General features: G+C 40.3%; 1 protein-coding gene across 2 annotated transcripts in view; it reads left to right on the top strand.

Moving 5' to 3' along the window:
• LOC140725279 (solute carrier organic anion transporter family member 2A1-like) overlaps nucleotides 1–13,472 on the top strand; it is a 282,196-nt gene that overhangs the window by 171,973 nt on the left and 96,751 nt on the right. For both annotated transcript variants that reach the window (XM_073040547.1, XM_073040546.1), the window contains one exon: nucleotides 7,619–7,783. In XM_073040547.1, coding sequence (XP_072896648.1) covers nucleotides 7,619–7,783 — 165 coding nt within the window. The remainder of the gene's footprint in view (nucleotides 1–7,618; nucleotides 7,784–13,472) is intronic.

The raw sequence follows: 13,472 nt of genomic DNA, 5'->3' as shown, positions 1-13,472 counted from the left end.
ACTTGGTTAATAGAATTGAAGGCTTTGTTGCAAAGTTTGCAGATGATAGGAAGATAGGTGGAAGGGCAAGTATTTTTGATAGGGGCAGTAGGGAGGTTACAGAAGGACTTTGATAGGAGAATGGACAAAGAAATGGCAAGAAGTGTATGGTCATGCACTTTGGTAGAAGAAATAAAAGGGTAGACTATTTTCTAAGTGGAGAGAAAATTCATAAATCTGGGGTGCACAGGGACTTGGGAGTCATTGTGGGCAATGACTCATTCCATAAAGGATTCCATAAAGATTAATTTGCAGGTTGAGTCTATGATGAGGAAGGCAAATGCGATGTTAGCATTCATTTCAAGAGGACTAGGATATAAAAGCAAGGATGTAATGTTGAGGCTTTATAAAGCATTTGTGAGGCCTCACAGAGTATTGTGAGCAGTTTTTGGACCCTTATCTAAGATAAGATGTGTTGACATGAGAGAGGGTTCAAAGGATGCTCATGAAAGTGATTCCAGGATTAAACAGCTTGTCATATGAAGAGTGTTTGATGGCTTTGGGCCTGTACTCACTGAAATTCAGAAGAATGGGGGTGATCTAATTGAAAGAGTGCATGTGGAAAGGATGTTTCCTATAGTGGGAGGGTCTCAGATCAGAGGACACAGCCTTAGAGTAGAGGGGCGTTATTTTGGAATGGAGATGAGGAAGAATTTCTTTAGCCAGTGAGTGGTGATTCTGTGGAATCCTTTGCCACTGGTGGCTGTGGAGGCCAAAACTTTATGTACATTTAGGGCAGAGGTTGGTAGATTCTCGATTAGTTAAGGCATGAAGAGAGATGGGGAGAAGGCAAGAAATTGGGGCTGAGAGGGAAAATGGATCAGCCATGATGCAATAGCAGAGCAGATTTAATGGGCCAAATGACCTAATTCTGCTCCCATATCTTATGGTATTATAAAGCTTCAGAATATTATCCTTGCATATTCATACCACATTGTATTCTTGTCCTCTCGAAATGAATGCAAACCTTCCTTCCCACCAACTCAAAATGCAAGGTAGCTATTTGGGAAACCTGCAACCAGGACTCACAAGTCCCTTTGTACTTGTGATTTTTGAATTTTCTTAGATTTGGAAAAGTAGCCCACACCTTTATTCTTTCTACCAATGTGCATGACTATATACTTCCCTACATCATATTACATCTGCCTCTTCTTTGCTTATTCTCCCAATATGTTTAAGTCTTTCTGCAGACTTTCAGCTTTCTCACTACGTGTCCCTCCATCTATCTTCATACTGTCTGGAAACACATCAATTCTGTCATCCAAATCACTAACATATAATCCGAAAAGAGCAGCCCCTGCAGAACACCTGCAGGCTCTTCCCCATGCACTGACCATACCATTGTCCTCTCTGTATATTCAGGTGCCTAAGAGTCTTTTAAATGCTCCTTGCTATCAGTCTCAGCCACCACCTCTGGCAGTGCATTTAAGGCCCCAGCATTCTCTGTGTAAAAAATACTTGCCTCTGCAATCCCTCCAGCTATTTCCTTCAGAACCCGAGGGTGCATTCCATCAGGTCCAGGAGATTTATCCACTTAAGCTTTCTGAGCCCCTTCTCAGTTGTAATATTAACTGCACATACTTTACTTCCCTGACACTGAAAATCTGGTACACTGCAGATGTCTCCCACTGTGAAGACTGATGCAAAATATGCATTCAGTTCCTGTGCCATCTCTGTGTCTTTCATTACAATATCTCCAGCGTCATTTTGTATTGGTTTTATATCTACCCTCAACTCTCTTTTACCCTTTATATACTTAAAAAAAGCCTTTTAGTATCTTTTTTGATATTATTCACCAGCTTCTTTTCATAATTCATCTTTTCCTTCCTAATAGCCTTCTTAGTTTCCATCTGCAAGTTTTTAAAAACTTTCCAATCCTCTGGCTCTGACTTGTACGCCCTTGCTTTTGCTTTTACCTTGGCTCTGACTTGACGACTTGTGAGCCACAGTAGTGTCTTTCTTCCATTCGAAAATTTCTTCTTATTTGGAATATATCTGTCTTGCACTTCCCTCATTATTCACAGAAACTACAGCCATTGCTGCTCTGCTGTCATTCCTGGTGGTGTCTCTTTACAGTCAACCTCGGCCAGTTCCCCTCTCATGCCATTGTAATTTTCTTTATTCCACTGAAATACCAACACATTGGAATTTAGTTTCTCTTTCTCAAGTTTCAAAGTGAACCTGATCATATTGTGATCACTGTTCCCTAAGGGTTCCTTAACCTTAAACTCTCATATTACCTTTGGATCATTGCACAACACCCAATCCAGCACAACCAATCCCCTAGTGGGCTCAACAATAAGCTGTTCTAAAAAGCCATCCTTAGACAGATGGGATAGATTTTGTTAAATGTATTCAGGAAAGTTTTCTTAATTAATACATAGAAGTTGCAGTGAGAGTGTGTGTGATACTTGATCTATCAGGGCATGAGACAGAAGTTTTTGTAGGGGAACTCTTTGCATCTAATGATCATAATGCCATTAGTTTCAAAGAAAACCTGGAAAAGGATGGGTTGAGATTCTATTTGGAGAAAGATCAATTTTAATGGTATCAGAAATGATCTGGCAGGCATGGATTGGGGCAGGCTGTTTTCTGGCAAAGGTGTACTTTGTATGTCGGCCTTCAGAAGTTAAATTATGCAAGTACAAATCTTGTATGTGGCTGTCAGATTAAAAGATAAAGTTACCAGGTTTAGGTAACCTTGGTTTTCAAGAGATATTGAGGCCTTCGTTAACAAAAATGGAGGTGCAGAGCAGGTATATGTAGGTAGGAACAAATGAGATACTTATGGAATGCAAGAGACACTTAAGAAAGAAATCAGGAGAATTATAAGAAGGCATAAAGTTGTTCTTGCAGACAGGGTGAAGGAGAATACTAAAAGATTCTACAGATATGTTAAGAGCAAAAGAATTGCAAGGGACAAAATTGGTCCTCTGGATGGTCAGAAAGATAATCTATCATTGGAGCCAAAAGAGATGGGGGAGATGTTAAATTAATTTTCTTGCTTTTTTTTTACTCGGGGAACAGATCAGATACAGAATCCTAAGCAACAACGAAGTCATGAACCCTATACAGATTACAGAGGAGGAGGTGTTTGCTGTCTTGAGGCAAATTAGGGTGAATAAATCTCTTGGGTCTGATAAGACATTCCCTCAGACCCTGTGGGAGGCAAGTGCAGAAGTTGCAGGGCCCCAAGCAGAGATATTTAAATCACTTTTAGCAACAGGTGAGGTACCAGAGGATTGGAGGATAGCTAATATTATTTGGCTGTTTAAGAAAGGCACTAAAATAATCCAGTTATTGGAGAAGCTATTGGAAGTTATTCTAAGGGACCAGATATACAGTATGTGTCTTTGGTTAGACATGGACTGATCATGAATAGTCAGCATGGCTTTGTGTGTGGTTAATGCTGACAAGTGCATAACATTGCACTTCAGTAGGACCGAACAGAGTATGTCTTACACAGTGAATGATGGGGCACTGAGGAGTGGAATAGAACAAGTGGATCTCAGAATACAGGTCCATAATTCATTGAAAGTGGCAGCACAGGTAGAGAGGATAGAAAAGAAAGCTTTTGGCACATTGGCCTTCATAAATTAAAGTGTTGAATACAGGAGATGTGATGTTATGTTGAAATTGTGTAAGATGTTGGTGGAGCCTAATCTGGAGTATTGTGTAGTTTCCAATCTTTTTATTTATTGAGATACGGTGCAAAGCAGGCCCTTCTGGTCCTTCAAGCTGCACTGCCAATTTAACCCTAGCCTAATCACAGGACAATTTACAATGACCAATTAACCTACCAACTGCTATGTCTTTGGACTGTGGGAGGAAACTGGGCACCCGAAGGAAACAGCGCAGTCACAGGGAGATTGTGCAAACTCTTTAAAGACAGTGGCGAGAATTGAAGCTGGGTCACTGGCAGTGTAAAGCGTTGAGCTATTCACTACACTACAATGAGGTGGGAGTTGAACCTGGGTCACTGGCACTGTAAAGCATTGTGCTAAGCTCTAAACTATCATGCTGCCCAGCCTACCTACAGGAAGGATGTAAATAAGGTTGAAACAGTACTGAAACATTTTCAAGGATGTTGCCGGGACTGGAGGACCTGAGTTATATGGAAGGATTGAATGGATTGAGAGCTCATCCCCTCACAATTAACCAATAAGTTCCAAGACTTTGGCCTTAATACCTCCTTGTGCAATTGTATCATGGATTTCCTCACTTTTAGATCTCAGTCAGCTTGTATTGGCAACAACATCACTTTCACGATCTCAGTCAGCACAGGTAAATCACGAGCCTGTGTGTTTTGCCCCCTTCTTTACTCACTTTACACTTATGATTGCATGGCTAAGCACAGCTCCAATGCCATATTCAAGTTTGCTGATGACACCACTATCATAGGTCGAATCAAAGGTGGTCATGAACCAGTATATGGGTGGGAGACTGAAAATCTGGCTGAGTGGTGTCATAACAACAGCCTCTCACTCAATGTCAGCAAGACCAAAGAACTGGTTATAGACTTCAAAAGAAGGAAACTGGAGGTCCAAGTCCAGCCCTCACTGGAAGATCAGATGTGAAGGGGGTTAGAAAATTTAAGTTTCAGGGTGTTATTATTTCACAGGACCTGTCCTGGGCCCAGCAATTAAGTGCAATTACAAAGAAAGCACGGCAGCACCTCTACTTCCATAGGAGTTTATGGAGATTTCGCATGATATCTAAGACTCTGCCAAATTTCTATAGATGTGTAATAGAGAGTATATTGACTAGCTACATCACTGCCTGGTATGGAAGCACCAGTGCCTTTGAACGGAAATCCTACAAACATAGTGGATATAGCTCAGACCATCATGGAAAGGCCCTCCCAACCATTGAGCACATTTGCATGAAATGCTGTTGCAGGAAGGCAGCATCCATTATCAGAGAGCCCCCATCATTCAGGCCATTCTCTGTGCTCGCTGCTGTCATCAGGAGGAAGGTACAAGAGCCTCAGGACTTGCACCACCAGGTTTAGCCCCTCAACCATCAGGCTCTTGAACAAAGGCAACAACTTCACACAACTTCACTTGCTCCATCACTGAACTGTTCCCATAACCAATGGACTCACTTTCAGGACTCCTCATCTCATGTTCTCGATATGTATAGCTTATTTTTTCATCATTATTATTTCTTTTTACACCCTAGTTCATTGATTCTGTTATAGTTACTATTCTATAGATTTGTTGAGCATGCTTACAGAAAATGAATCTCGGTTGTATATGGTGACATATATGTATAATAATAAAATTTACTTTAGATAGTTACTATTCCACAGATTTGTTGAGTATGCCCACAAGAAAATGAATCTCAGGGATATATACAGTGGCATGCAAAAGTTTGGGCACTCCTGGTCAAAAATTGTTACTGTGAATAGTTAAGTGAGTGGAAGATGAACTGATCTCTAAAAGTCATAAAGTTAAAGATGAAACATTCTTTTCAACATTTTAAACAAGATTAGTGTATTAACTTTGTTTGTACAAGCTTAGAGTGAAAAAAAGGAAAGGAGCACCATGCAAATGTTTGGGCACCCCAGGAGATTTGAGCTCTCAGATAACTTTTACCAAGGTCTCAGACCTTAATTGGCTTGTTCACAGTCATCGTTGGGAAAGGCCAGGTGATCCAAATTTCAAAGCTTTATAAATACCCTGACTCCTCAAACCTTGTCCCAACAATCAGCAGCCATGGGCTCCTCTAAGAAGCTGCCTAGCACTCTGAAAATTAAAAGAAATGATGCCCACAAAGCAGGAGAAGGCTATAAAAAGAGAGCTAAGCGTTTTCAGGTAACCGTTTCCTCAGTTTGTAATGTAATTAAGAAATGGCAGTTAACAGGAACGGTGGAGATCAAGTTGAGGTCTGGAAGACCAAGGAAACTTTCTGAGAGAACTGCTCGTAGGATTGCTAGAAAGGCAAATCAAAACCACTATTTGACTGCAAAAGACCTTCAAGAAGATTTAGCAGACTCTGGAGTGGTGGTGCACTATGCTACTGTGCAGTGACACCTGCACAAGTATGACCTTCATGGAAGAGTCATCAGAAGAAAGTCTTTCCTGCATCGTCACCACAAAATTTAGCGTCAGAAGTTTGCAAAGGAACATCTAAACAAGCCTGATGCATTTTGGAAACAAGTCCTGTGGACTGATGAAGTTAAAATAGAACTTTTTGACCGTAATGAGAAAAGGTATGTTTGGAGAAAAAGGGTGCAGAATTTCAAGAAAAGACCACCTCTCCAACTGTTAAGCAGGGGGGTGGATTGATCATGCTTTGGACTTGTGTTGCAGCCAGTGGCACGGGGAACATTTCACTGGTAGAGGGAAGAATGAATTCAATTAAATACAAGCAAATTCTGGAAGCAAACATCATACCGTCTGTAAAAAAGCTGAAGATGAAAAGAGGATGGCTAGTACAACAGGATAATGATCCTAAACACACCTCAAAATCCACAATGGTCTACCTCAAGAGGCACAAGCTGAAAGTTTTGCCATAGTCCTCACAGTCCCTCGACCTAAACATCATTGAAAATCTGTGGGTAGACCTCAAAAGAGCAGTGCATGCAAGACGGTCCAAGAATCTCACAGAACTAGAAGCCTTTTGCAAGGAAGAATTGACGAAAATCCCCCAAACAAGAATCGAAAGACTCTTAGCTGCCTGCAGAAAGTGTCTACAAGCTGTGATACACTCAAAGGGGGTGTTACTAAGTACTGACCATGCAGGGTGCCCAAACTATTGTTTCGGGCCTGTTTCCTTTTTTGTTATTTCAAAACTGTAAAAGATGGAAATAAAAAAGTAGTCTTGGTTAAAATATTTAAGAAATATGTCATCTTTAACTTTATGCCTTTTGGAAATCAGGTCATCTTTTACTCACTTAGCTATGCACAGTAACAGAAATTTTGACCGGGGTGCCCAAACTTTTGTATGCTACTGTATGGTGATATATATATATACTTTAATAATAAAATTTACTTTGGAACATAGAAGATTGAGGGAAGATTTGATAGAGGTATACAAAATGATAAGGCGTATCAACAGTCAATACATGCAGGCTTTTTCCAGTGAGGCTGGATGATACGACAAATAGAGGTCATGGGTTAAGGGTGAAAAATGAAAAATGAAAGAGGAACATGTGGGGAAACCTTTTCACTTAGAGGGTTGTGAGAGTGGAATGAGCTGCCAGCACAAATGGTGCACGTGAGCTCGATTTCAACATTTAAGAGAGTTTAGATAGGTACATGGATGGGAGTGGTATGGAGGTCTATGGTCTCCGTGCAGGTCATTAGGAATAGGCAGTTTAAATGGTTTGGCACAGACTAGATGGGCTGAAGGGCCTGTTGCTTTGCTTTTCTATGATGGACTCTAAACCTAGGCTCTGATCTTTGAATACTCTACAGAGAGTGAATATGTCACAGTTCTGTGCAATCTCAGCTTATTTCATGTTTCGTGTAATTTTATCACCAGTTTTCTACTGTCTAATCTATTTTTATTTGCTGTGCTCTGAAGTGTGTTTGATTTGCACTTTTGAAGTTGGGTTCTAACTTGTGTCTTACAGTTTTTCCCAAAATGCTCCTGAAGATGCTGTTGAATCCGTTGTTCATCTTTGTTGTCCTGGCTGAGTGTTGCTTTTCATCAGTGATCGCAGGCATTTCCACATACTTCAATAAATTTCTGGTGTCCCAATACTCCACCACAACTTCCAATGCCAATTTGCTTATTGGTGAGTGATAGTTCAGCATATTCTTTCAAAGCAAGCTGAAGGTAATGACATTGGGGAGAGAACATGAACATGGTTATGAGGTATGTGATATGCTGAAATCACGTTGTAAGGCAGACTAAACTCAAAAGGTTGGATTTTAAACTTTTTAATGTTGGTTCATGCTGAACATGATTCCATCTGTTAGTACCCTTTGGTCCATATCCCTCTAAACTTTTCCTATCCTTGTTCCTGTCCAAGTACCTTTCAAATGTTGTTAATGTACCTTCCTTAACTGCTTACTCTTGCAGCTCATTCCAAATACTAACCACTCTCTGGGTGAAAAAATTAGCCCTCAAATTTCTATTAAATCTCTCTCCTCTCACCTTAAACCTATATCATATAACCATATAACAATTACAGCATGGAAACAGGCCATCTTGGCCCTTCTAGTCCATACCGAACGCTTACTCTCACCTAGTCCCACTGACACGCACTCAGCCCATAACCCTCCATTCCTTTCCTGTCCATATACCTATACAACTTTACTTTAAATGACAATATCGAACCTGCCTCTATCACTTCTACTGGAAGCTCGCTCCACACAGCTACCACTCTCTGAGTGAAGCAATTCCCCCTTGTGTTACCATTAAACTTTTGCCCCCTAACTCTCAACTCATGTCCTCTTGTTTGAATTCTCCCTACTCTCAATGGAAAAAGCCTATCCATGTCAACTCTATCTATCCCCCTCATAATTTTAAATACCTCTATCAAGTCCCCCCTCAACCTGCTATGCTCCAAAGAAAAAGACCTAACTTGTTCAACCTTTCCCTGTAACTTTGGTGCTGAAACCCAGGTAACATTCTAGTAAATCTTCTCTGTACTCTCTCTATTTTGTTGACATCTTTCCTATAATTCAGTGACCAGAACTATACACAATACTCAAAATTTGGCCTTACCAATGCCTTGTACAATTTTAACATTACATCCCAACTCCTATACTCAATGCTGTGATTAATAAAGGCCAACATACCAAAAGCTTTCTTCACCACCCTATCCACATGAAATTCCACCTTCAGGGAACTGTGCACTATTATTCCTAGATCACTGTGTTCTACTGCATTCTTCAATGCCCTACCATTTACCATGTATGTCTTATTTGGATTATTCCTACCAAAATGTAGCACCTCACACTTATCAGCATTAAACTCCATCTGCCATTATTCAGCCCACTCTTCTAACTGGCTTAAATCTCTCTGCAAACTTTGAAAGCCTACTTCATTATCCACAACGCCACCTACCTTAGTATCACCTGCATACTTACTAATCCAATTACCACCCCATCATCCAGATCATTAATGTATATGACAAACAACATTGGACCTAGTACAGATCCCTGGCCTCCAACCTGACAAACAGTTATCTACCACTACTTTCTGGCATCTCCCATCCAGCCACTGTTGAATCCATTTTACTACTTCAATATGAACACCTAAAGATTGAACCTTCTGAACTAACCTTCCGTGCAGAACCTTGTCAAAGGCCTTACTGAAGTCCATATAGACAACATCCACTGCTTTACCCTCGTCAACTTTCCTCGTAACCTCTTCAAAAAATTCAATAAGATTTGTCAAACATGACCTTCCACACACAAATCCATGTTGACTGTTCCTAATCAGACCCTGTCTATCCAGATAATTATATATACCATCTCTAAGAATACTTTCCATTAAATTACCTACCACTGACGTCAAACTTACAGGCCTATAATTGCTAGGTTTACTCTTAGAACCCTTTTTAAACAATGGAACAACATGAGCAATATGCCAATCCTCCAGCACCATTCCCATTTCTAATGACATTTGAAATATTTCTGTCAGAGCCCCTGCTATTTCTACACTAACTTCCCTCAAAGTCCTAGGGAATATCCTGTCAGGACCCAGAGATTTATCCACTTTTATATTCCTTAAAAGTGTCAGCACTTCCTCCTCTTTAATTGTCATAGTTTCCATATCTTCCCTTCTTGTTTCCCTTACCTTACACAGTTCGATATTCTTCTCCTTAGTGAATACCGAAGAAAAGAAATTGTTCAAAATCTCCCCCATCTCATTCGGCTCCACACATAGCTGTCCACTCTGATTCTCTAAGGGACCAATTTTATTCCTCACTATCCTTTTGCTATTAATATAACTGTAGAAATCCTTTGGATTTATTTTCACCTTACTTGCCAAAGCAACCTTGTATCTTCTTTTAGCTTTTCTAATTTTTTTCATAAGATTCTTCTTACTTTCCTCCAGTTCTTGATTCACCAGCCCTGGAATAAAGATGGTGTGCACATTCAGGGCACTAATAATGAGAATTTTCTGCAGGGATTCTATGTGACTCCCTTGTCCATTCATCCCCCCATCCCTCCCCACTGACCTCCCTCCAGGCACTCATCCCTGCAAACGGAAGAAGTGCTGCACCTGCCCCCACACTTCTTCCCTCACCACCATCCTAGACTTCAGTCAGTCCTTTCAGGTGAGGCACCACTTCACCTGCGAGTCAGCTGGGGTGATATACTGTATCCAGTGCTCCCGATGTGGCCACTTATACATTGGGGAGACCCGACGCAGACTGGGAGACCGTTTCGCCGAATACCGGCGCTCAGTCCTCCAGCAGTGGCGGGATCTCCCTGTGGCCACACACTTCAATTCCACAGACCACTCCCACTCCGATATGTCTGTCCATGGCCTCCTCTACCGTCAAGATGAGGCCACATGCAGGTCGATGGAGCAATACCTTATCTCCCGCCTAGGTAGCCTCCTACCTGCCGGCATGAACATTCAACTCACAGACCTCCGTTGATACCCCTGCCCCCCCTTACCCCATCCCTATCTATAATTTTAGTCTGGTTCTCTTTCTCTCTCTTTTTCCCCCCTCACTATAATCTCCCCCCAGCCCTACCTTTCTTTCTCTTTTATTTCCCATAATTCTCCACCTTCCCCCTAGCCCATTTCCCTTCAGCCTATCGCTTCCCAGCTCTCTGCTTCATCCCTCCCCCCACTTCTTATCCCCCCTTGACCATCCCATGTAACTTCACTCCTGATGAAGGTTTTCAGCCCGAAACGTCGTCACTACCTCCTCCCATAGATACTGTCTGGCCTACTGAGTTCTGCCAGCATTTTGTGTTTTTAATAATGACAGGATATGTGGTTATGGCCGAAGTGTCAGAGAGAAGCACTGAAGCGGATCAACAGTTAGAAACATAGAGACATAGAAAACCTACAGCACACTACAGGCCCTTTGGCCCACAAAGTTGTGCTGAACATTCCCTACCTTAGAAATTACTAGCTTCTATTTTTCTAACCTCCATGTGCCTATCCAAAAGTCTCTTAAAAGGCCCTATTTTTTTAATATATTTTTTATTCGATTTTTTAAGATAATTACATAGAATGTATAGTATAATAGAATAGTAGAGTATAATATCAGCCCTCCCCCTCCCCTTAACCCTTCCCCCTTAATATCCCCATCTGAAAAAAAAGAAAAAGAAAGAAGAAAGAAAGAAAGATTGCCTGGATATCGGAAGATCTCCACATGCTCCATGGAGTTGAAAATAACTTTTATATATATATTTATTTCTTTCCCCAAATGGCTAATAACTTTATCTTCAAAGAGCTTATATATTTAATCCTATCTTTTGTAAATAAGGATGCCAAATTTTCAGAAATATATCATATTCATTTCTTAAATTGTAAGTAATTTTTTCAAGTGGAATGCAGCTAAAATTTCATTATTCCAACGGTCCATAGTTAAGTATGAATCTGATTTCCAAGTAACTGCAATAGCCTTTTTGGCTACTGCCAATGCAATTTTTATCATTTTTTTCTGATACTTGTTCAATTTAAGTTTCGGTTTCATCCCTTCAATATCATCTAGTAAAAATAATATTGGATTATGTGGAAGTTGTATTCCAATGATTTGTTCCAATAAAACTCTTAAATTTATCCAGAAAGGTTGGATTTTAAAACAAGACCAAGTAGGATGTAAAAAAGTACCAATTTCTTGATTACATCGAAAACATTGGTCAGATAAATTTGGGTTTAATCTATTTTTTGTGGTGTAATATATAATTGATGTAAAAAATTATATTGTACTAATCTAAGTCGGACATTTATTGTATTTGTCATACTGTCAAGGCATAGTCTTGACCAACTATTTCATCAATTTTAATATTCAAATCAGTATTCCATTTTTGTCTTGACTTACGAATTCCTTGTTTAATTGTCTGTTTTTGAATCAAATTGTACATACAAGAAGTAAATTTTTCAATTTTACCTTTTTGAATTAAAATTTCTATTTCATTAGGCTTCGGCATTAACATTGTCTGAACCAGTTTATCTCTTAAGTAAGCCCTTAATTGGAAATAACAGAAAAGAGTATTATTTGATATTTGATATTTATTTTTTAGTTGATCAAACAACATCAATTTACCTCCTTCAAAACAATCAGCTATATATTTAATCCCATTTTGAAACCAGTTATATAAAAGTTGGTTATCCATTGTAAAAGGAATGAGTCTATTTTGAATTAGGGGTCTCTTTGCTAATAAAGATTTCTTTATCTCATCATCAACATTTATCTTATTCCATAAATCAATCAAATGTTTTAATATAAGAGATTCTTACTTTTCCTGTATCCATCTGGATTCCCATTTATATATAAAATCTTCTGGTATATTTTCTCTTATCTTATCTAACTCTATTCTAATCTATGCCGGTTTATCTTCATCAAAAAAAGATGCAGTAAACCTAAGTTGATTTGCTTTATAAGAATTCTTAAAATTTGGGAGTTGTAACCCTCCTAGGTCAAATTTACATGTCAATTTTTCCAGCGATATTCTTGACATCTTACCTTTCCAAAGAAATTTCCTCACACACTTATTCAGCTCTTGAAAAAACTTCTGCGGTAGTTGTATTGGTAAAAGACCCTATTGTATCCATCTCCAGCACCATTGCCAGCAGCCCATTCCACGCACTTACCACTCTGTGTAAAAAACTTACCCTTGGCATCTCCTCTGTACCTACTCTCCAGCACCTTAAACCTGTGTCCTCTTGTGGCAACCATTTCAGCCCTGGGAAAAAGCCTCTGACTATCCACACGATCAATGCCTCATGTCATCTTATACACCTCTATTGGTTCACCTCTCATTCTCCATCGCACCAAAGAGAAAAGGCAGAGTTTACCCATCCCTTCCCACCGATCTCCCTCCTGGCACTTATCCTTGTAAGCGGAACAAGTGCTACACCTGCCCTTACACTTGCTCCTCAGCACCATTCAGGGCCCCAGACAGTCCTTCCAGGTGAGGCGACACTTCACCTGTGAGTCGGCTGGTGTGGTATACTATGTCCGGTGCTCCCGGTGTGGCCTTTTATATATTGGTGAGGCCCGACACAGACTGGGAGACTGTTTCGCTGAACACCTACGCTCTGTCCACCAGAGAAAGCAGGATCTCCCAGTGGCCACACATTTTAATTCCATGTCCCATTCCCATTCTGATATGTCTATCCATGGCCTCCTCTACTGTCAAGATGAAGCCACACTCAGGTTGGAGGAAAAACACCTTATATTCCGACTGGGTAGCCTCCAACCTGATGACATGAACATTGACTTCTCTAACTTCCATTAATGCCCCTCCTCCCCTTCTTACCCCATCCCTGACATATTTAGCTGT

The sequence above is a fragment of the Hemitrygon akajei genome, chromosome 3 (genome assembly GCF_048418815.1).
Source record: "Hemitrygon akajei chromosome 3, sHemAka1.3, whole genome shotgun sequence".
NCBI classification, from domain to species: domain Eukaryota; kingdom Metazoa; phylum Chordata; class Chondrichthyes; order Myliobatiformes; family Dasyatidae; genus Hemitrygon; species Hemitrygon akajei.
This window is presented reverse-complemented; position numbering and strand designations above follow the sequence as displayed.